The sequence below is a fragment of the Festucalex cinctus genome, chromosome 11 (assembly GCF_051991245.1).
Source record: "Festucalex cinctus isolate MCC-2025b chromosome 11, RoL_Fcin_1.0, whole genome shotgun sequence".
Classification (NCBI taxonomy): domain Eukaryota; kingdom Metazoa; phylum Chordata; class Actinopteri; order Syngnathiformes; family Syngnathidae; genus Festucalex; species Festucalex cinctus.
The window spans coordinates 29,270,403-29,294,531 of NC_135421.1; the positions used below are offsets into that span (position 1 = coordinate 29,270,403).

Below are 24,129 nucleotides of genomic sequence, written 5' to 3' on the forward strand. Positions count from 1 at the left end.
AATGTTGCTTGTCGGTAGTGCGTTGACTGACACTCTTTCCATTCAGTCTGTGCGTGTTGACGAGTCGTCCCGGAAGTGACGTCATGCAGCCGACAAATTTGGCCTTCGGAGGACCCACCCTTGTGAATTTGGACACAGGCACAGTATTCTGCGTGTGAGATGGGAGGAGCAAAATGGCCGCCCTGTGGACTTCAACGGCTTGCCCGGGCGTGTTTGGGCTATCGGCTATCCAGTCATATATGCAGGTCAGTGGCCCCTCCCAAGTCTTGTTCAGTTTTTGTGTCCACCTGTTCTCATCAGTTTGCGCTCTTGTGTTGTGTGTACCAATCAGCTAATTCCCCAGCCACCTGTCACTCGTGTCCAGGTGATCACTGTCTCCTCAGTTTGCTGCTTTATTTCTGTCTTTGTGCACCGTTGGCCTGTTCCTGTCACAAGTCACGTCCCCAAGTCAAGTCATGTCATGTCATGTCATGTCACGGCTTGGGTCCTCAACTCAACCTTGTCACATGTCACTGTGTATTCCCACCTGTCGTCGAGTGGGTAAGAATGACAGATTTATGTATTTATTAGCTCCACATGTCCAGTGTGAGCACTCGCTTAGTTTTCATTTAGGAGAAATAATACAACTTTGCCTGGCAACCCGAGTTCAAACTCGGACATGCAGCGCGTGTTGACAAACACATTCCGCCGCCGCCGCCTGGTGTGACCTCATCCGTCGGCCTATTTATGTAACTTCTTTGGGAATGCATGAAGACGCGGGAATGTCAAGGAGTCATGAGGGGTCGCGGCGCAAGTCATTTTTTACATAAGCAGTCAAGCTAGCTGTCATTAAGCGCAGTCAGTCTACACGGTTGAAAAGTGTGTCAGCAATTGTCTCTCCTTTCCCACATGCAAGGGCATTACAATATGTTACGCCCCCTCCAGTCGATAATTACGAGTCCAAGTGGTTTTTGTTACAACAGGCATTTATTGCGGTTTAGCATGCCGTGAGAACATGTAGAAAAATACAGAAAACATCATATTAAAGAACTAAATAACACAAAAGAATTCTCACATAGAACATAACAATGTACACATTCAAGATATAACATCCATTTGCCATATATGTGGTATATGCCACGGAAGAGGCGGGACTTCCGACTTCCGTGATTTTGCACTTGAGTTTGGTTCCGGTCCGGGTTGCGAACGCGCAACCGAGCGGCACAAAGTCGGAAGTACAATTATTTTTGACGCAGCCGACACGTCGCAAACTGAACCGGAAACAAACTGATGTGCAAAAAAACAGTCCCGCCTCTTCCGTGGCATATACACCATAGGCCAGTAAACATAAATAACAAAACAAAACACAACACAACAAAATAGATCCCAACAAATACATATACCAATATAAAAATAAATCCTCTTACATTACTTCAAAATAAATAAATAAATAAATAAATATTCTGCATTTCCTCTTGTAGTGGCCACTGGCTAAGTGGTGTTTTGTTTTGTTTTTGTTTGTTTTAATTGAACTGCAAGAGTTGCACACCATTATGAAATTTCTCACTTCCCTTTCTGATTTTCCGACTCTTCCCCAAAAGCAGTTATGAGTTATGTCATTTCACTGTTCACACTTGATTGGTAAGCAGGCAAGTCAGAACCGTCTGTGTGTGTCTACTGTACATTCTTTTCCCAACGAGCCATCCAACCGCCACCAATATTGCAAGATATTGTAACGAATTGGATTATTATGTGCTTGCTGTTGGTGACACGGTTACGTTGTGTTTTGCTGAATATTATTTCAAAGGGTTTTTGAATGCATCGCGTGACCCGCAGGACGGGCGAGGGGGCGAGCGCGAGTTTTTCGTGAGTACTCCCATGACGCTGTTGTGCTTGCTTGTTGTTGTCGACTGTTGTTGTCTACAGTAGCGGTGTTTGTGATTCTATCATAATAAAAACCAGCATCTGACGTCATAACATTGAAGGACGTTATAATATTGTAATGCTCCTACGTGTGATGAATGATGCAATCTGATCGCTTTTTAATCCAAAATAACAGCGCTAACAAACACAATCAGCACGAGTTAGTGTTAGCCGCAACTCACGCTCACACACTCCCTAGACCCCCCCCCCCAAAATAAATAAATAAATAAATAAACCGAGCCCCAACTTCCTCAACTCCCCCCACCGGTGTCTCTCACGTCACATCCTACCGAGCTGGCCCCGCCCTCAAATACACACAACAATGAACAGACATTACACGATTTTAATAATGAATAGTAATATTAATGAACAAAAATGGCGTCCAAATTTCTGCTGTTTAGCCTGCCCAAATCCAATCTTTAATCCAATCTGCTGGGTCACAATAATTAGATTTAACAACCCAGCATTTTTTGTTTTTGTTTTAGTGTGTAAGCAATTCAAAAGGCGCTTTTCCGTAACATGTCCGCTTGAATGGCAACTAGCCGTGTGAAGCCAAAGTCCCTCTCAGCTTGTTTGTTGACTTTGCTGACGGCCTGCCGCGCGCCGCATTCATTCGCTTCCTGCCAAAGAGCTCCATTATGTGGCGTGACGCATTTCGTCTCCTTCCCTCCCTCACGTACGTGCAATTAGCGGCACGCTTATCTCACGCGGCTCGACGGTCGGCTTCCTGACAATTCTGCTCGTGTTGAGTTTGGAGCTCATGTTGTCTTTTTTTTTTTTTTACAGGAAACAAAGTACACACTTTTTTTTTTTTTCCACGCTCTGAAATTCTACCTTCATGCTAGCATACATTGAGCAAGACAGAGGCACATGGGCTCGTAATTATCTTCATAAAAAGCAGTCCATTTGGCAGTGTTGCTACCAACAAATATCTGAACACAGACTCGGTTCATTCTTTATCCCCTGCAAAGAACGACTAATCTTACTGCTGTACAGTGAAGTTTGACAAAAACGGTTTCATTTTTGAATTCTTTTTAATTATGTCATTGATGGATGTTTAATATTATAGACTACTATTTTTCCTCGTTAAAATACACCTACATTTTGACTTTTTTTTTTTTTTTGGTAAACGAACAGATTAATGGCATATCCATTCATTTCAATAAGCAAAATTAGATTTGAGATACAAATGTTTTGAGTTGCACTGTATTAAAATGTAATGAAATATAATAAAAGAGGATGTAAATTAAAAAAAAAAAAGAACAGAATAATTCATGTGAATACTGTAATTGTATATTTTATGTGTGCATTAAAGGGGCGTGGCCTGTTAAGGGACATCAGGTTGGCCGGTTCGTCTGCGTGTGAGCATCTTGGTGTGAGTTGTGGCTAACAGCAGCTAAGTGCATCTGCGACTGTGGCTCTCCTTGCCCACGTAGAACATAATTCTAGAGTGTTTTTTTGTTTTTGTTTTTTTTACCTGACTTCCTTTTCAAAAGTGAGGATATACAAGAGTCCTTTTTTCAAGCCCGGTGCTCAATTCAGAACAACAAATGAATGATTTCCGGGGCCTTTAATGCTCCCATCTGTCATTCAAGTCAGCCTACACTTTGCGATGAAGCTCTGTAATTAGCAGCTCGCTGTAGCACAATAATGGGACATGTAGGACAGCAGGACGCGCGCGCGCACGCGCACTTCGGGGCCGTCAGCTGTGAGTGCTGTGACGCACGTCGAGCCTCTGTTCAGATCGCACGGCAGCTCCATGAGCATTCCATGACAGGCATTCCTTTCCATGAAGCGAGCAGCCGATTGATTGAGCTTCCTTCCCCCTTTTGCAGATCGTCTTTCTGCGCTCTTTGTACGAGCGCCTGCCTCACCTTTCATACGCGTAACTCGAGCCGCCGGCAGGCAGCTGCGTTTTTGACACACCAGCTCGCATTGGGAGGCACGTGTCTAAAAAAACCAAAAAAAAACAAAAAAAACCTTCACGCCATTCCAATGTCAAAGTGGTCATCTCATTCAGGACATACATAACTGTTTGCATTATATTTCACATTTTCACTAAACATTGGATGACGATCCGTGTGAAAAGTTACATCGTTGAATGTTTTGCTGTTTCTTTGGCTTTTTGAAACACTTACTCCAAAATGACATTTGAAGTTGGAAGTGGAATTATTTTTAAAAAGGCACCGACACCGTACGCAATATGTCAATCATATTTTAATGAATTTAGGGTGTTCCTTATGGAAGCCCATTCCCACAAGTTCAATTTTTTTCATATATATAAACATTTATGTGTTTATCTTGTTTATTTATTGTTGTTTAATGCATCTTTTTTTTTAAATGTATTTTATTCTATTATTTTAATTAAAAATTGTATTGAATTAAAATAATGTACCTTACGTGTTTTGATTAAAAACAAAACAGAACACATATTTAACTTATTTGAAGTGTTTTTGATAAAAAAATTTTTTAGAAACTTAATATATTTAAATTTCTCATTTTAATTTAGTTTTATTAAATTCATGTACCTTTAAATGTTTACATTTAAAAAATATGTACTTTGTACTTTACCTAGTAATATTTTTTAATTTATAAATGAAGTTATGTATGTATTTTTCATACATGTTTTTTTTCCTTACAATTAATTGTATATATATTTAATTCATAGGTGTTGATCATTGTAATGCATTAAGTAAACATAAAATGAAAACATTGTTCACTTTTATTTCTAATGAATTTTGTCCCCCCTCTTTTCGGCAACATTTGCAATTTTTCAAAATAGTTTCTGACGTCGTTCCACGCACTTGCACGATGCGAACCTGTTTGTGACGTAACGTTGCATTCGGATGAGCGCGGCGAGTGCAATATCGGCCGCAGGTTATCGGTCAGTGCGACAGTCTGACACGAAAGTGACTCACAGCCCGAGTCTGCAACTCTTTTGTTTACCTGCGTTGGCCTGCTCAAGGTCATCATGACGTCATCCGCGTGCGCAGCGTGCAGGATGTTGAACTGCTTTTGTTCTCCCTTAAGTGGGTCATGTGTCATGTCGGCACAACTGCCCGGATGACGACGAGCGTTGGCAGCGGTTAAGGATGACTTCTTTGAGCCACAACAGAACAGACCGTCATAGAAGAAGAATCCTTTGGGATTTGTCGAGGTAATTAGCAGCCTGCGTCCACAGATTTGAGTCTCTTCTGTTTATCTTCATGTTGTCACTTTTCCTATCAGCTCCTGATTTATTTCTTCCCCAGATTTCCCCAACGGTGGTCGAATTTTGACTTTACAGATGTCTGGCCTCGGCCCAAATCTCTACTCTTTTATTTTTCTGCACTGATTGATGAGACTTGGAAGACTTGGTGCGGTTCTACTGTCTTGCGCCGAGGCGGCCATTGCGAAGGATCGCTTAAGTGACCAAATATGGTCCCATTGCTGGATAAAGATGAATATGAAAAGCCTGCGATCGAGGCTCTCACGGGGTTTTGAGCAGGAAAACCTGGTGACCCAGCTGTCTGCATGAGGTGGGGAAAAAAAAGAAGAAAAAAAGCTAATGGCGAGGATAGGGGATCTCGGGACGGAAAATCCCGAGTCACCATAACAATTCTCCCAACACACAAACATATTATGTCCCTGCCTGCAAGGCTTTGGAAGGTGGCAGCCATAAAAGTCACATTTGCTGATAATATATATTTAATGCTCTGTCCTCGTCGTGCCTCCAATGGAACTCCAGATAAATTGTGATGTTGATGAACAAGTACGTTTCCCTCGACACACGTTTGCGATTTAATCGCGTGCTGTGGGGGTGCGTTCATTCTTTATTGTCCTGTCCTTTTATTGTCTTGTGTCCTTTTATGTTTTTGTCCATTGGCGTGGATGTCGATGGCATTTTGTAATGTTGGGGTTGAGCGGTAGACCAGACGCTCGTGTTATTTGTGGTCCTGTTCTATCCGTTTTATGATCTTTCTTGACCTGTTGTGTTCTGTTCTGTCCTATTCTTTTAAGACGCCACACAAGGAAGGATGACAGTCCTGACGACGTCTGAAGTGACAGTCGAGTCTGTCGGCAAGGTGAGAAGAATGCAAGTCATTTTTGTCTGAAAAAGAAACTCTAAACTCTGTCCTTGCCGTGTCCTGTCCTATTCTGTCCTGTCCCTTTTCTGATGTCCAATCCAGTCCTGTTCTGTCATGTTTTTTCTTGCTATGTTCTGACCTGTCCTATTTCTGTCCTAGCCTCTCCTGTCCTGTGCTGCTCTATCCATCCTTGTTGTATCCCGTCCTGTCCCTTCTTCACAGGGCTCGGCACTGTCTTCATATATAGATCAAATCCAAGTTCATATTATTATTGTTATTGCGATGAATTGTTATGCTGGTATTGTTTCTTTTCTTCGATATTTCCTCCATTTTCTCTTTTGCATCTGTCTCAAACCTCTCAAACTTTGTTCTGTCCACTCAATATTCATACTCGATACAAATTTGGATCTCAAACGATCCTGTTCCACAGCAAAAATCATTCCTGCATGGAAAGGAATACCAGTCCGCAATACTGCACAACTAGTTGAACAAGACACTCAATTGAATTAACTACATAATTGAACATATATTGCGTTTCATTTTTAATAATTCATGAATTAAGTATGGAGGCAAGTGTGTGTACTGTGTGTGTTGAGCAGCAGTGGCTGTCGACTGCTCGGTCATGACACAGCTCTGCGAATGTTGCATAAGCCGGAGCTGTGCAAGGTCACCAATGGAATGGGGGGGGGGTGCACGTTGCCGACGTCAATAACCTGCAAAGTTTGCAGAGGAGAGGAAAAAAAAAGGGCAGACGTAGAATACAGGATGCAAACAGAATAAGAATATCAAACGGCAGACTGGACATCCTTTAATTTCTTTCTTTTTTTTTTGTATTTGTTTCTCACGCTCAGCGTCACGCTGCACGAGCGCCTCATCAAGTATTTAAAAAGCCACACAGGCTGCGGAACTTGAGCGTTCATAACAGGAAGGCCAAAAAGGTCCCCTGAGAGACACCTTCAGGTACCTTGCACAAGGGATGGCCATCATTTACATGATTACGGACAAAAAAGCTGAGATACACAATTTGGTATATTTCGAATTGGCATCTTTCCAAATTCGGCTATTGGCGGAATTCTATGAACCAAACATTTTTCTTTATTTATGTATTTGTTTTAATTATACCAATAGTCAAAAACTAATAAATGATTTCATCTAATTCAGCCATATCAAGTTTGTTTTTGTCCTAAATTGAAATAAATATGTATATTTAAAAAAAAGAAGAGGAATTCAATACATGAAATAGAGTCATCACATTGTATTTACTTGCATTTTGTGCAATTATTTATGCATTTATGTTATTTAAACCTGTATAGATATCATGTTATATTATGTAAGAAAGCATCTATAAGGCACTGGTTGCCAACCACCAGTTCATGACCTTACGAAAAAAAAAAAAAAAACATTATTTATTTATGTATTTATTTATTTATAATCTTAGCGGCACGTAGATGCCCCAAATGTTGGTTATCACTCAGACGGTAATGTTCCTCAGCATCCAACCCCATCCCACGTTCTTCTTCCCAACAATCCCATTCTTGGGCTGCAATTAAGGCATCTGAGAGAACAAGAAATGTGAGAGAAGTAAGGAACAACAAACACAGTTCAAAGGTTACTTTCAGACGGCTGCACTCCCCTGAAGGCGACTCCGATGACGCACAAAGATCACACAATTTACATGTCCTTTTTTTTTTTTTTTTTTTTTGCTTTTATCTACATCTATAATGCCATCTCATTCTCCTCCGAGCTGTCTATCTGTATCTGCTCAATCTATGCGAGACATTTAAAAAAAAAAAAAAAAAAGAAGAAGAAGAAAGTTATCTGTTGTCTCTATCTGCTGCACTGTAGACCCTCAGAGAAGTTGTGACAGTGGCACTAGATTTGATTTATGGCACAGAAATGAGAAGTTCTCCATTGAGCCACCTTCCTCTTGGCTAAGAAAGAATTCCTTATCTGGGAAGAGTAACGATTTAGCGATTTAGGGTTAAACCGCGACGCTCCCGTTTGAGACTTATGTCCCAAGTCTCACCGATTTTCCCATGTCTCTATCTTTTCTTGTTTTTTGGCCAGTTAGCTAAAAGGTGTGTTTTCGTCATACCGGAACCAGAACTACTTCCTGCTTCCTGATTCTTAAACACGAATCATGTAAAATGTTGTCCTACTAGCCTTTGGTAGCTGGTCAGAACCAACCCCTAGCTAGCTCATCTGGCGGTATATTTACAATGTTACAATGCTGCACCTGCAAATGGCAGAGCTAGCTTCCAATAGCTAACCAATAGACCCTTCCAGTGCGACGCGACGTTGAAGTGCGCCCCTTGCGGTGGTGGTCAGGGCGTCAATGCGAGTGAATTAGAAAACAATCAGTGTGAGCTAGAAAACGGGTCGAACAGTTGATAAATCAGCGACCGATGTTATGGTGAACTTGTGCGCGGCCGACGGACGCTCTAATGGCTCAAAGAGAGATGAGATCGTTCTTTCGGCAGCGATTCTAAACCAGGCGGAAGACAGTGAGGAGTGAAAGACGAGCACAGTGGCTGCAGAGGTTTCCTCCGGCCACTAGGGGTCAGTGGGGTATTAGGTTTGTTGTACTGCCTCGCGGCAGCAGTTCTCCATTTTGTTTATGCTGCTGACAGGACATGTTACAGTGCTGCTCATCTCATGTTACATTAAACTGCTGACGTTATTCATGTAAGTCTACATGTTTAATGTGTGATTATTAGTTAGGTGGTAATTCTTAATGTCGTCCACCTGTTTTATGTAAGTTTATAGCCATTATATGTTTGTACCTCTGCAGGGCTCCTTCATCGCTGTCAATAAATGCTAATTGACATTGAGGAATGTGTTTCTTCAGTGGCTAGCGTGAAACTACGACGCAACTGCTTTGCACCCAGAAAATGTACGAGGATATGCTCACATCATTTTACATCAGGTAGTTTCTCTCTCTCTCTCTCTCTCTCTTTTTTCCCATATACAGTGGGTCATAACATTAACCTCTGATTGTAAATTCAAGGCAGATATGATGAATGTGCCATATTATCTTTAGTGAAACAATCATTCTTTTTTGTATATGTATTCAATGATTTTTTTAAACAAAAACGATTTAACACAATTATCACAATTAACACTTTAACCCGGGCTTGATTTCTGCTGAGGAATGTGTAATAAACGTGCGGTCTGTTTGTTAGCAGCTAGCAAGCTAAAGATAGTTTGAAGACTTCGATATACAGCAAGACATGTATACCCGGACACACATGATTTCATGAATTACAATTTACACCATGAACGTAAAGTACTATTTCCAGCAAAAACAACATAGGCCTACCTTAAGCTTCCGCTACCACTTTGCCTTCCAGCAAACTCATTTTTTTTGTAGCTAGCGGCTCCAATCGGCTGGTTTCAATGAGTCGCAGTCATGTAGTGTCCGACTCGGGACGTTTTTTTGTGACCCTTGGCATATCTCCCACCTTTTAACGAAAATGCTCACCAAAAATCAAGCTCTGTACATTCATTTGTTATGGGATGTTTGCCCTCCAGGAGGCGCAGAGGAAGCCGAGCAGTGACGTCAGCTGGAAGGGTTTGATAATGGTGAGTGCATTGACTTGTTTAGCACTGTCAACCAAGATAGCATTAGCCGAAGTAATAACACAAACATCAATCGCTGATTTACTAGATCAAATTTGTTATAAATAGGCCAGAGTGAGAATTTATTGTATATTTGATTATCAGCATAATGTCCTGTTTTGTTTTGTTTTTGAATTTTGAAAGTCTGGTCACCTTAGTTTTATAGTGAACAGGAAGTGATTTCGGCCACAGTCTTGGTATTATTTCTCCAGTCAGTCAGACAGACAGACAGAGCGAGCGAGCGAGCTAGTGCAGCTATTTTCACTCGTATTGAGCGACCCCCTCCACTAATGGATGTGACAATCAAGCGCTATCAGCGCCGCCTCCGTGTGACGCAAACTCCCAGACGCGGGGTCGTGACTGCAGGTGCCACGGCCGCATGAGGCCCCTCCTCATCATCACCCACCCCTCCCCTCAACTCCCTCAGTGATTTGGATAATGCTGGCCTGAGGGTGCTGGTGCGTGTTGTTGGTCGGGGACGTGATAGGACAGTGGGACAAGAGGCCCGGGTGACATAAGCACAGGCAAGTGAGCGCTGACGAACTTCCTGCCCGCAGCTGCCTGCTGTGTGAGCGACGAGGTGACGTTTGTGTCACTCGCGGCGACGTGTCACTCACACCGAAGTGTAGACGTGTGTCCAGTGCGAGTGGGTAATATCGCCCCGTGTCCTTGGTCCGATTAGAAAGGCAGTGAAGCCATTTACATAGTACCACTGAAAGCAACACTACGTCACAACTTCAAGTGACAATAGCCTGAGGAATTCAAAGAAAGAAACTACTACGAACTCAGAGTATAACGTAGCTTCATACCTCGGGGCTGTTTTTTTAGTAATAGTCATTTTAGTTTAAAATGATTTACTTCAATCTCCAAGATCCTGTGCCGTACCCTATGTATAATTAATGTGGAATAGGCGGTTAAGAAAATGGATGGATGGATGGATTGAAAAAAAAAAGAAAGGGACATTCCTTAACAACTTCAAAGCTAGTAATGACACTGGAGGAATGTGGTCACAATGTGAATTTATGTAAGAATATTGCATGGATTGCTGCTGGTGGCGGGTTATTGCAGTTTTAAAAGTTTCTTTTTGAAAAGGACTAATGCTTGCAGCTAAGCAATTACATGGCACATATTGATCAACCCAAAATTACTGCAATACATTGCAAAAGTTCTATTGTGAATATTAATGGCGGGGAAAAACTGTTCAAGCCTGTGTGATTTTTTGCCATGTGAGCTTTAAAGTTTAATTTGCGCGTTCTCCTACACGAGCATCATTTGCTCTGAAAAGTACTTTTTCGTATTAGCCCTCACAAGACTCTCGGCTCCAACTTTAACTTCCAGTTTCTGCAATTATTCGCAGCAGGCAAAGGCGTTCGTGAAAGGCCGACAGGGAAGCGGACATGCGTCATGAACTGGCATTACACAGTTCCTCATCAGCATGCACATGCACACACTCAAGCATGGGCTTTGCGATCATCGAATGATGGATGGCATTGGCACGTGTCCGTCCTCTTCTCTGATGGCGTCAAAGCCCAGACAGAAAGTAAACAAGAGCAAGCGAGGGATGAAAAAACAAAACAAAAAGCAACAAATCATTATCACATTCGTTCACTATCGCTTGTCACTGTTTGACAAATATTACGGCACATCTACTTATCTGATTGTGGGATGCTGTGTCACTGTGCGAAAGCACACAGTTGCGTCAATATCACGTTTTCAGATATAAATGCTGCATCGTTCGTTAGTTGGAGCAGTTCACAATACAAATGTATCTAATATAAGCATCAAAAATGCAAATGAAAGTGTGAGAAAATAAGTTATTAGTATGTGCATATCAGATGCGTTTTGCTAGTCCAACTCCAATCAGACGAAGGGAAAATGCAGACAATTATGGGCCAGCTAGCTGACCCTGTATTGGGGTGTGCTCAAAAAATCGATACGCCAATATATCGGGTGCGGGTCTCGTTACAATACACGTAACGATATGCAGGGGTCAGACTTGATATTGCTCATTAAATAGGCAATAATGTGTTGCTTGCGCAGCAACAGCAGCCTTTTTGAAGTTGAAAATTAAAACAGAGGAAGAGTATCAACATTTATTCACTCATAAACTTAACATGGTACATGTTTCTTAATCTACCAGTTTTCCTAGATTGTTTAAAAACGAAATAGAATGTGTTACATGAAAAAAAATGTTTTTATTTCCCCAAATATTTCAAATAAGCACATTTAAGCACAGGTGTAATAGTAATACCTTGATATTTTTGTTCATATCGACCTGTGCCTATTCATAAAGTTTCCCAGTGTGTCTGTAAAAGCTGCTCTTTGCTCTGCAGCACGTGCACATTTCTACCAGGCATGCCGCTTGCTAGTAAACCAGAAGAGCTGCTAACAATATTTATGCCATCCAGCATAATATATCGTTTAGGCATACATATGACCGCTATAATAAACATGCATCAGGATATGTATATGCCTTGAAGATCATGTATTGGGATACATATGTATCGCGATACGTTTCAGAATCCCTGTATCGTGATATATATTGTAGCATGAGGTTGTTGGCAATAACCAGCCCTACACCCTGTGAACTATTTTTAAAATGTGACTTGGCATGGGCTTGTCGAGAGAGGAAAAGAGAAGAAATTCATTCTCGGCTTTCATTCACAGTCTCAAAATAATATTAAAATTGACAAGAGAACCTAAAAAGTTCTGCAGACATTATAGACAACAACGTTACATAAAAATTTTAATGGGGATCAAAGTCATTTCGTAACATAACATAAGAAACGTACAGCCGTCACAGCTTCAACATCTGGCTGCCACCCAATTCTTCCTACGATACACGTGGGAGGGTACAAACTTAAAAAAACAAAACAAAACAACAATTGATGAGGATGGAACAAGGAAGCAAGTTGTTGTGGCTTGTGGTTCAGAAACGTCCCGAGCGCTCTCTGTCTCTGGAGCGGCGTCTATCGTGGTCACGTCCGCCCCCACGGCCTCCTCTGTCCCGGTCCCTTGAGCGGGATCGGCGCTCTCTGGAACGTGACCGGGACCTGTGACGGCTACAGGAAGGAGGAGGTGCAAATTAGCAATCGTTTCCACCTGCACAAGAGTTTCCATTCATTTCTTTTCTGTTGTCTGCTGTAACACAATCAGTAAAGCATCAACAATTCATTCCATACAAGCTAAATGCCTTCACATGAGGCTAACAATAGTATTAGCTAGCCACTAGCACAAAAAAGTGACTAGTTGAGTTTTTCAGTAAACAACAGATGACACGATTGTTTCGTGATAGACTATAAATGCGTCAGTGAAAACGTACCCTCCCTTCCGGCGACGTCCATACAACTCTCTCCTCAGCTCGCGTGAGATGGGCTTCAGGTGCATGAAATTGCAAAAGCCACCTCGAGTGCATTCCCTGCGGAGAAAGGACAACTTAAGAGCACAGAAAACGTATGCAAGTTGTCAGGAGGACAGCGACTTCAATCAATCAGTGAGCGTCTGCTGGGAAAGGAATATGGTTAATTTTGATTGCAACTCTTTTGTTAGTATTAGCACTGTCACAATCATTATGATTTAAACTTATTGTTTGATAAATAAAATGTGGGAATGGGAGCATTGGCAATTTGGTATTTTATTTCAAAAGGAAGGACGTCTTAAAAAAAAAAAAAAAAAAAAAAAAAAGTTGAATCGAACTTTAGCTATAGGAACCCTGTGGTTGTATGTTAATATTTAAGTGCAATTTTTGTCACCAGACAATTTATTTATTTTTTTTAAGTATTTTACATTTTAATGCCAGTGTTCGGTATTATTTTGAATTAATCTGATTGCTCATTAAAAGGATGTACTTAAATTATTATGCTCTAATATCCATTATATCAATTGCATATAATTTAAAAAAAAAACAACAACCCATCAACAATACTCTTGTTTATCAAGATAGTTTCTGGGAAAATATATCGACCCAAAAATGTGTTATCGCAACAGGCCTACTCTTGTGAAATTTGTTGATTCAAGGTATTGTGTTCTCACAGCAGGTTGAAGTCATTTCACTACTTCATTCTGGTAAACTGGTAAAAAAAAAAAAAAAATTAAAATAAAAAAAATAACAAAAATAAACTAAAATTGATCAAATATTTAGTAAATAAAATAATGATTAAAAAAAACAAAACTATTTCACATTTATAATACCAAAATTGACTATAATTGTAGTGAAATTGACATTTTTTGTGTCAATTTCATACAAGAGATTTTGTGGTTGATTTTAAATGTATTTATTTCACTATTTCTATACAAAAGAAGGTTGAAAAGGCGTTTGGGATTTGTAGTTTACTTCATTAGATGATACAACTATTTTTTTTTTTTTGCACTAAATTACTCCATAACCAAAAGTAATACTAAACCAACATAAAAACGAACAAACCCACTCTAAAAAACTAATCAAAATAAAACTAGTGTAACTGAATTTGAAAAACAAACTATGGTGACAAGTCCATCATAATCCGAGGAACCGCTTGTACTTGATTTTTGTCATCTTGTGCATTCAAATGTGAAAACGTCTGAATGTGAGCCGACAGCTCTTAATCATCCAAGTCGTAACCGTACTTGACGTTGACGAGACACTCACCCCATTTCATACTGGCGACAGCAAGCTTCCCTGAAGTCTGTGACAGGCGAGAGCTCGGCATGGATGGGCTGCCCGTTGAACCAGCGATTGTTCAGGTCGATCACGGCCTTCTCGGCATCCTCTTCGCAGCGGAACTGCAAGGTAACAAATCACAATGTTGGTTTGTTTCTGTTTTATTGAATAAAAACACAAAAACGGACACCCACCTTTACATATACGTTCCCCACAAGATGGTCTCCCAGGTTGTCACACACGTTCATTTCCTCCACCTCGCCATACTTCTCCTCCATTTCTGTGAAGACCTCCTAAAAGTACAACGAGGACCAATCAGGTTCCATTTGATTTGTTTAGCCAAAGCAACAACTTTTTGGAAAGCCTACCTCAAAAAACTCATCATAGTGCTCCTGCATTTCCATGTCACTGATGGCACCTAGTGGACACAAGGGAGAATGACAATGAGCCGCACGCCAACGCTGTTGATTAAACTGTTCTCCATATGAAGCCGCTTACAGGTGAGACCGTCAGCAGACTGGGCGCTGTTCTGAGGGTTGCGGTAAATGTTCAGGAGGGCGATGGTCTGAAACACAACGTGCACAAATTCAGGATGATTTCGAATGACGAAAAATATATAGAAATAAAGATGACTTAACTTGACATTATGTCTTAACAGTTAGACACTCAGTAGACATTAGGTATACCTGCACAATTTAATGTGAATCAATGGAAGTGCTCCATAAAATATTTATTTATACAAGATAATTCTCAATTTTCAATCCAACAGTATATCAGACACTAATTAATATTTAGGCTACATATAAAGGTAAGCTATTAGCATGATGTTGCATTATTACAGTCATCCCGTTATATCATGATTCAGACTTGACCTGACCTCTCACGAAATTCATATTGGAACATATTTGTATTTACAGATTCCCCCACTACAGTGTTAAGCTTGGGAATGAACCGATTTATAATCATTTCAAACTTATGAAAGGTGGCTCTGAAGATTTTTGTCTTCAGTTGATCAAAAAGTAGTAGTTTGGCAGATCAATTTTAAAAAAAAGGGGGGGGGGGGCAAGTGATTAATTAATTTCCAATTTAAACTCCAGGGGATTCCTGTGCAGGTCATTATTTTACAAGAATAATATTGTTGGAATTCTAGTAAAGTATGTCTTTATTCTTGTAACACTACGAACTTGTCTGGTAATTTTAAAACATGTCTATTATTGTGGTTGTTAAGATGACCTGTATTGTACTGTCAGAAGTGTAATATTACCCCCTTACACGAAGCTAACTGGTAAAGTAATGACTCAGTCGACTCCAGTCTACACCACTGCAACTACAAGCATAATATTTCAAATCAAATCAGTACTAGATGAAAATCATATTTGAATATGATCTCATTAGATTATACAGGTGTATCTGACACAATACTGAATATGTAGGAAAGAAAAAGATTGAACTTACCTGGCTGAAAGTGGGTTTATTGTGTAATCTGGAACAGCGGTCACCATGTCGACAGGCACCGATTTTAAAATAAAAAGAGCAATTTACTCTGGGAAGAGAAACAAGAGAGACCAACATTATGTGAGTTAAGGGCAGGCCCATGGGAGTCAACAAATGTTTGGATACAGTGGCGTATGTATATGTCAATATTGATAATCAATATCAATAGTGATATTAATCTAACATTTTTATTTACTTATTTATGTAAATTATTTCAGAAGTGCTTAACTTGTAGCCCTTTGCATTACTGTAATCATTTCCCATGAAGTAGCTCTCAATTTCCAAAAGTTTGGTGACCTCTGCCATAAAACGTCGAAACCAAAGTATAATTTAAAAAAATAATAAAAAATAAACTCATGTTATGTAGTGAGTGTAAAACGGGGATACGTGGCTAATATGAAAGTGAACGCGGCGTTTTCATTCAAACAAAGACTTGATTTAATCGCAGCCACTTAAGCGCCTATTCCATGAAAATACCACTTCCAGTTACTCAATACATTAAGGTAGTACAATTTGAATGAGTAACGTCGACTTGTAGAAGTATTCCAGCGCTACTCGGCATGTTGATTGACGTTGCGGGCCAAGAAATGTTAGCAGCGCGGCTTTTTCTAGCTAACCAAATTAGCTAAAGCTACCTAGCGTTAGCCGCTAAAGATATAGCTCTTCCAAAGTAATACTAAATCACGCGGGGGAAAAAACGCGGAGCACCCGTCAACGTAAAATTTACTATGTTGGTTTAACTAACCGACTAATTATTAATAAAATTGATTACTTGTCTTTCTCTGTCCCAAAAATCGACGCCAGGTACTCCGCCATCTTGGCTAGCCTCTGCCGAGCCGCAACACCACGCTTTCCTGTCCTACACCTTCACAGTAAAAGAATAGAAAATGGATGGTACCTAATTTGAACTTTGTACGATTATACATATGCATATCTACCGTTTGGTAGATATCGTTTTGTTTTTTAGCATTACCAGTCGTTTCCTATAACTTAATGCAATAAACATGCTCATCTGCTGTGATTAAAATGGATGTCAATTGAGCATTACATACAGTAGTGTAATATACATAGTTGTGTTCATATGGGCACATACAGAACTTGAGAAACATTGTCAATACTGAACAGGGACTCCCAGGGAATCTTATTTTATTTACTACTCTGTTGTGCTATCCTGAAAACACCTTTATTCATAAATATTTTACATAACTCCATGTAAGGCAACGTACGTGACAGTATTGCCGCTCTGGAGGTCACATTGAGTTTTGAGGACCTAAATAAAATACAATTTATCACTATCCGCCATTTTGGTTGTTTACGTTCACCTTGAACGCTTTGAGGTCGGAACTGGGAAGTTTCAACTCGGATATTTCCGACCATCCTCGACTGCAGCGTAAAAGACTGTTTTGAGTGTGATGTTGTGTTAAGTTTTAATAATTTTTGTACATCAGGACTATATGAGGCCATGCCGACGTAAGACGTGTCGTCCAGGTGCGTGTACAGAACTGTGTGTGTGGTTACTACGCACAGGTATAATCTTTTTATTGTTTAACATGTTTAGTGTCGATTTTAAACATGTTTTGAAATCTGCATATGACTGTAATATTGTTTGTTTTTACAGTTATTTTCTACTCCACCTGCTGTCCTTTTAGATAAATTATAGGCTGCTGTGAAGATTTGCGGGTTTCGTTTGCCACCCGTATTTGTTGAGACCTATGTGGCTCACTGTCCATGTTTAAACCTTTTTACATGTTAATTGTTAAAATAAATGATACGACTATCTAATCTGACTCCAAGCTTATTGTATGAAACACGGGACTACAACACAAGGGTATTTTAAAATTGGTTAAGAGTTGTAGATATTTTGTTGCTACACATGCACATCTTTTAATAGTGATTTTTATGGTCCTATGGGAGGTTAAACTTGCTACCCAATGTGTGTGAGCAGCCGTTTTTAACTTGCCCTAACATTATAATTTACTACCATAAAACATGAGCTTTTTGACACGATACCTGCCTCATCTAGATAAACCTAACTGGATAAAGCGATGGACAACCAATTTGGAAAAATTGGCGTTTGTTTTCCACAAGTTTACAGTTGTAAATTCAATCAGGCCAGTTAGTCCCCGCCCTCCTCGCGCTTGTGTATGTACTGTGTTGTAGTAGTAGTTGACCAAAAAGTTCGCCTCGACCGAGAGTGTAGTCAAGTTCCACCTCGAATCGATCACACTTCATCGTTTTAAGGCCAACGCTCCACATTGAAGAGGTATGCTTGGTTCTAAAAACAAAACACGTGCGTTTCTCTGAAACAAAGTGTATTAAAGTCCATTTTACTAGCTCCGCTCGTGCTTGGTGTCTTCCCGCTATTTTGTCGCTAGCTTCGTGAGCTAGCAGTCGTTAGCCAAGCGTGGAGGCCGCCTGCATTACTGTCGCGAAAGGTAAAGTCCCTTTTGTGTATAACTCATGGCGAACAAGTTTTGGTAGCAGTTTAACGTGCACAAGATGGTAAAATGCTCAACGCCTTTCCCAGACGGAAGTCAGCTGTGTCGCTAGCGGTGTTAGCCATGTGCGCCTGCTCCAAACAACGCGTAATACACGTCGGCAAACGATAAAGGGCGTCGTTCGTTCGACCTCCACTCGACGCCTTTATCCGCTGCTAGCGTTAAACTGAGCACAACATAAAAGATGATATCTATCTAGATTTGAATTCTCTCCGTGGACTAAAGTGATGTCGCTGTAAAACGCGTGTGCTGCTCTCGGAAGTCTATCGACGCCGTAAACTTTGCCAGGATTTCCGGCTCCTTTCCATTTGCCCTATGCTGTTTTGTTTCCGTTTATTCTATTTCCGTTTCTCAAACTTTCCCCCATTTAGAGTCCATGTGCTACTTCACGCGTATATTTTGGATAAGTACAAAGCCTCGCGTACGTTTAGGGAAATCAACAATTCTTGTGCTTACGCTGGAGCCGCGGTTGTGTAATGAAGGCTGGCTCGCCCGACGCCGACGTCGACGCCGACACCGCCGCTTTGGAAATGTGTTGCTAACTTTTGTTCACTCTCGGTGTCACCCACGAACTCACTCACTCGGCCTGACGTTTTTTTCGTAACTGATTCATCTTCACCCTCGCAACGTGTACGTGTACATTTTGAGAGGCACGTTTAAATGTACGTTTGGCCTTAAGACGCCATAGCCTCGCCCTCGAGTGTGCTAACGTTAGCCGTTAGCAGTTGACGGTCCCAGGCGGCACAGTATTGAAGCATACGAGAGGCTGACAGGGCCACCTCTCACCTTTTCACCTATTTGTGACCTTCTCACCATACTATGACTACATAAACCACTTGCACCTACTTTTAAGAACATATTATGAATAGTACTTCCTGGTTCATGACGTCATCAAACACAATAAAGATATTTTAAATCTTTTATGATCAAAGAGGATATAAGAGGTGGACCATTATTGTATAGATATACCTTGCACATCCATAAGGACCCTTTTTCATACACAATAACCGTAAAGTGCCAGACACACTTTTCTTTTCTAATTAAGCCTTTCTTTTATGCTGTCTTGTTTTTGTATCTGTAAATTCCTACAGTGATTAAACAGCCATAGTACTTCAGTCATATTTTTTTCTAAAATGGTATTGATGATTTAAATTTTAGGCCACAATAGTAAAGACTAAATAATATTGCTGTCTAATGCAAATGTAATCTGATCAACAAGTTTTCTAAAACTTGGGATAGCAGCAACTTAAGTTTTGCCACGGATTTGTTAATAGAATGGACGTATTAACAAACGGGGCAGATGTTGGTCGCACATTGAAATAAACATAAACTTATTGCGAAACAGCAAGACTGTCAGTTTGTGAGTCAAAATTAGCACTTACGCATCATCAAAACACATTGGATAGCAAAAATGAGCCATAGACTTTTAAGTTTTTAACAATAATTGAACTGCCAAGAAGATAAGATATACATGTGACAACTATAATTCTCATGAAGAGGTGAAATCACCGTAGTTGCTTCAATAACCTAAGATTGAGGCATATTTGTTTAAGACCAGAATTTAAAAAAAAAAAAAAAAGGGGGGGGGGGGACTTGCTTTAGGTCCCTGAGGTTACCTCACAAAAAATTACTTCTCAAAATGAGAAATTTGCTCCACAAATGAAGTAATTGATTAGCCAAACTGACAAAAATAAAATTTCAAGCCATGTAACAAACAAGTCATAAAAATACATAATGATGAAGACAAACTTGAACTTCATAGCAACAATGCAGGGTTGTACAATTTACATGTGTTGTCCTCAAACTGCTGAGCCTGATACACATGCATAAGTCATCCTAAATATTAATTAAACCCTCTGCCCTCTTGTGTTTATGCAATCATAATAACGGTGAAGACGTAATTATTGTTGACATTTTCACAAATTCGTACATACCTCAGAATAACACCATCTATTTTGCTGCTATTGTGAGAATGCAAAATGGCTGCCACATCCTGGCACCTCAGATCACAGATCCTTCTGGTGTATTGCAACAACATAATGAGGCTCTCTAAATTGGCATCGGCGGTAAAAGACTGATATAGAAGGAGCATTTGTAAAAGAATGTCAAATGAACTCTTATGTGACACTGTGATGTATTTTAGTTAGTTTTCATGGAAAAGGCACATTGGGCAATAGGTGAAAAAAAAAAAAAATCTGTCTTAAGCATGTTTGCTTGTTCCTTTCACACAGCTCCAAATAACATAAAAAGGCACCAAAACGAAAGGATTAAAATGAACTCTGGGCAAAACTAAAGCACCAACCTCACTGATCTCAAGTACAAATGTCATGCAAAACCATGTTTTTGAAACAAGTCCCTTCAACATCCACGTTGCCGCAGCTTGCCACTCTTTTAAGAGACAATGGCCAAGGGTGGAGCAGACGAGATGATCGAGATCGAGATTGATGAACGGGAAAAACAAGCATGCCTGGAGGAGGGGTGAGGATGCTTGAATTGATTTTCCACCATGTTTTAGTCCTTGGAGTCACTTCACTTCAGAAGAATAACCCGGCTTGTCTTGCCAGTAGCATGGAGGAACAGACCATCATGGCGGCGGATCTGATCCAGCAGGACATCGACATCAACGAGCCGGTCGGCAATTTGAAGAAGCTGTTGGAACCTCGTCTCCAAATGTCACTGGATTCATATGAAATATGCTTGCAGGACATTCAGGTAAAATTCATTTCCGATTGGTTTATTTGAAATCCGTATCCCGCAGGACTAGGTTCTATATAGATGTTATGTGTACTGTGACAGCAGTTTGCATCTATTGTGTTCCACGCAGTTGCACCCAGATCACAGCCTCTTTGATCAGGGCGTCAAAACAGACGGCACGGTGCAGCTCAGCCTGCAGGTCCTCACCAAACCAGGTAAGGATTCGAGCGCCAAGCCTCAAAAGTCTCACGGCACCGAAAGCCAAACTTGGCGTTGCGCTTTTGCGGCGAAATCCAGGCGAAGAGAAGCTGAACATCTTGGAGATCGTGAAGCCCGTCGAGACGGTGGAGGTGGTGATCGACCCGGACGTGGCGGGGGAGGAGGGCTCGATTGTGGACGAGGGCCAGCTCATCGCCGTGGATCGATCCGGCCTGTCTGATGAGACCTCGGAGCAGGTGACGCGCTGGGCCGCCGCGCTGGAGGGATACCGCAAGGAACAAGTCCGCCTCGGCATACCGTACGGTGAGGAATGAGCGCCTTTTGGTGTTGTGACAAGCCCGTTCTGAATTTCTCTCTCTCTTTTTAGACCCCGTTCTGTGGACGGCCGACCAGTCGATCCACTGGGCTGTGTGGGTGATGAAAGAATTCAACATTGACGAAATGGAAATCGGGAGCATTCACATCCCCGGTCGAAACCTCTGCGCATTCAGCCAAGAAGAGTTCCTTCAGAAAGTGCCAAACGGCGAGATCCTTTGGAGCCACCTCGAACTCCTGCGCAAATGTAAGTCGCTTGCAAAGATTCCGGTTCATTTTGGTGCGAACAAGTACCGATGTTGTTGTTTTGCATTTCAGACGTTTTGGCAAGCCAGGACCAGTCCGGGGGGGATGCCACAGTCACAATTGATCAACGTAAGACAAGACTTTCGAAAAAATATTGCACTCCTGCACTATTCTGACGAGCGACCAATTTTGTCCGTGACTGTCCAGCTGTTCAGATCATTCCGGCACAAGTGAGCACACCGACGGCCATCAAAGTGTTGAAGCAGAACCGCGGACCCAGAACGCCCCGAATTTCAGGAGAGGAGCGCAGTTCTCCTGGCAACCGCACAGGTCGGTCAACCAAATTCAAAACTTGACTTGTATTTGGACAAAATTTCCATTTTTTTTTTTTTGTGCAAATGTAAAATGGAGTTAGCTGTTTTATTGTTAAAAAAAAATAAATACGTGCTGAGCTACTGCTGCATTCGAAGATGGCCGGAAGTTGGATATATCCAAGTTGGTTTTTCCCAGTTCCGACCTGAAAGCGTTCAAGTCGAATGTAAACAACCAAAATGGCGGATAGTGATAAATAGTTTTTTATTTTGGTCCTCAAAACTCATTTTGACCTCTTGAAAACTTACTTACCTTTTGGTAATATTGCTTCATTTATTGTTTTAATGTTACTTCATAAGCATTCCATTTCATTTCATGCTGGGAGATAGCGGAAATATTGTCACGTACGTTGCGTTACGTGGAGTTATGTCGAATATTTATGAATGAAGAACGCTATCTAGTTTTGTGACGTCACATTGTAGTCCGCCGGTGAAGTCTGGATTTTTTTTTTTAATTTTCTTCCGACTTGGCAAGTGGAATTTCCGAGTTGAAGGGGGCGTTCCCGTACACGCTTCCCGGTTCCAAGTCAGAAAAAAAAATTCGGACTTGCGACCACCCTGGAATGCGGCATACTCTTGTGGCGGCAGGCAACAACGGGCAAATCCAGCTGTGGCAGTTCCTGCTGGAGCTGCTGACGGACAAAGACGCCCGCGACTGCATCTCCTGGGTGGGCGAGGAGGGCGAGTTCAAGCTCAACCAGCCCGAGCTGGTGGCACAAAGGTGGGGCCAGCGCAAGAACAAGCCCACCATGAACTACGAGAAACTCAGCAGAGCCCTCAGGTACGCTCGGACGGCCATTTTAACACGTGTCACGCTTGGAACGTTTTCAAATTTTGAATCTTAACTGTCACGCGAGAATAAAACCTGCTCCAAAAAGCCCCTGGCGCCATCTTCATCCTTCTTGCAGGTACTACTACGACGGTGACATGATCAGCAAGGTGCAGGGCAAACGCTTCGTCTACAAGTTTGTGTGCGACCTGCGGACCCTGATCGGCTACAGCGCCGCCGAGCTCAACAACCTGGTGGCCGAGTGCGAGCAGAAGAAGATGTCGCGGGTGCAAGTGCACGGCATCGGGCAGCCCATCACCACCGTCACGTTGGCCACCACCACGCTCGACAAGGACAGCTGAAGACGAACTCGACTCTCCGGAATGAACTTTTGCTGTGACTCGGCGCTGTGGATAAACTTTATTTCAGCTTTTTTTTTTGTTGTCAAAACCACCAGACGGCTCAACAGAGGGTACCAACGAGATGTGGTGACAAGAAAATGCTTCGAATGTGACTGAAATGTCTTCCTTGTCTTTGGTGGACAATTGTCTGTGTGTATATACCGTATACACACAGACACCGTATTTTTTGCTCCGGAGTATAAGTCAGACTGGTCAAAATTGCATCAAGAAGAAGAAGAAGTCATCCATTTAATAGAGGTCAGACTGGCACCCAAAATTCCCGTTGACGGCAGCGAACGAGTTCCGGTTGGATTTGAAATGAAATGGTAGTCATGGCAACAAATGCGTGACGTGACGTAGGTCAGTAGTTTGCTAGCGTCTCTCATGGCGGCAAACTGATGGTCTCCCCAGCTAGTTTAGCATGTGGCATCCATCACAACAAAGATTTACTAATCAACAAAAAAGACAAATGCTTCCATATTTACAGGCAGATGTTTTTCAATATGCGGCACACGTTCGCTAACATCAACACGATAAAGAGGACGGAGAATTTTGGGTGCCAGCCTGAGCTCCAGTTTTCGTATCCAAGTCGCGCCTGACTAAGGCGCAGGACCGGCCTAAACAGTGACATAAGTGTGACGTACAGTCTAAAAAATAAGATACACACACGCGCGTGCTTCATGATTTTGATAGCAGTCTATGGCCCATGTATTTTCATATTTTTCCTTTTGTAGAAAACCCTTTTTTATTTTTATTTTAGTGTATGTTCCCTGCAATTTTGGGCCCCATCTTTTGTTCACAAGGGGAATAAATTGGTAATTTTTGCTCAGAGGTTTTTATTCATTCATTTGCTTTTTGATAACTGGATATTTCGGTTCTTATGAAGCCCGCCTATT

At 41.4% G+C, this 24,129-nt stretch overlaps 2 protein-coding genes and 1 long non-coding RNA gene across 9 annotated transcripts; 2 read left to right on the forward strand and 1 right to left on the reverse strand.

Moving 5' to 3' along the window:
- Positions 1-122: 122 nt before the first annotated feature.
- On the forward strand, positions 123-13,202 carry LOC144030452 (uncharacterized). 2 transcript variants are annotated; one of them, XR_013287263.1, is made up of 4 exons: positions 123-245; positions 5,902-5,966; positions 8,761-8,895; positions 9,501-13,202. It is a non-coding gene; the product is annotated as an uncharacterized LOC144030452 (long non-coding RNA). The 2 variants fall into 2 exon arrangements; XR_013287265.1 differs by lacking the exon at positions 123-245 and adding an exon at positions 4,695-5,059.
- On the reverse strand, positions 12,321-18,819 carry u2af1 (U2 small nuclear RNA auxiliary factor 1). Of its 3 annotated transcripts, XM_077536774.1 has the most exons (9): positions 18,675-18,798; positions 16,493-16,585; positions 15,682-15,769; positions 14,725-14,791; positions 14,595-14,644; positions 14,421-14,519; positions 14,215-14,348; positions 12,910-13,005; positions 12,321-12,649 (listed from the first exon to the last, which is right to left on the reverse strand). In XM_077536774.1, exons 2-9 carry the CDS (start codon positions 16,534-16,536, stop codon positions 12,517-12,519), a joined length of 711 nt encoding a protein of 236 aa, XP_077392900.1. In that variant the 5' UTR covers positions 16,537-16,585; positions 18,675-18,798; the 3' UTR covers positions 12,321-12,516. The 3 variants fall into 3 exon arrangements, with proteins under 3 accessions (XP_077392900.1, XP_077392902.1, XP_077392901.1); XM_077536776.1 differs by lacking the exon at positions 16,493-16,585 and having other exon boundaries at positions 18,675-18,819; XM_077536775.1 differs by lacking the exon at positions 16,493-16,585 and having other exon boundaries at positions 18,644-18,779.
- On the forward strand, positions 17,827-24,062 carry gabpa (GA binding protein transcription factor subunit alpha). 4 transcript variants are annotated; one of them, XM_077536770.1, is made up of 10 exons: positions 17,827-17,983; positions 20,598-20,696; positions 20,783-20,930; positions 21,043-21,127; positions 21,210-21,434; positions 21,499-21,693; positions 21,765-21,821; positions 21,900-22,022; positions 22,652-22,844; positions 22,972-24,062. In XM_077536770.1, exons 2-10 carry the CDS (start codon positions 20,620-20,622, stop codon positions 23,192-23,194), a joined length of 1,326 nt encoding a protein of 441 aa, XP_077392896.1. In that variant the 5' UTR covers positions 17,827-17,983; positions 20,598-20,619; the 3' UTR covers positions 23,195-24,062. The 4 variants fall into 4 exon arrangements, with proteins under 4 accessions (XP_077392896.1, XP_077392898.1, XP_077392897.1 ...); XM_077536772.1 differs by having other exon boundaries at positions 20,786-20,930; XM_077536771.1 differs by having other exon boundaries at positions 17,882-18,155.
- The last annotated feature ends 67 nt before the right edge of the window (positions 24,063-24,129 follow it).

Bases quoted from the DNA above. Each gene is read 5' to 3' on its own strand.
- u2af1 (XM_077536774.1), bottom strand. From the start codon at position 16,536: ATGGCGGAGTACCTGGCGTCGATTTTTGGGACAGAGAAAGACAA. The intron at 14,792-15,681 runs GTAAGTTCAATC...GTTGTGTTTCAG, and splicing joins ATAAACCCACTTTCAGCCAG to ACCATCGCCCTCCTGAACAT. The intron at 14,349-14,420 runs GTGGGTGTCCGT...GTTACCTTGCAG, and splicing joins TGGGGAACGTATATGTAAAG to TTCCGCTGCGAAGAGGATGC.
- gabpa (XM_077536770.1), top strand. From the start codon at position 20,620: ATGGCCAAGGGTGGAGCAGACGAGATGATCGAGATCGAGATTGATGAA. The intron at 20,931-21,042 runs GTAAAATTCATT...TGTTCCACGCAG, and splicing joins TATGCTTGCAGGACATTCAG to TTGCACCCAGATCACAGCCT. The intron at 21,822-21,899 runs GTAAGACAAGAC...GTGACTGTCCAG, and splicing joins CACAGTCACAATTGATCAAC to CTGTTCAGATCATTCCGGCA.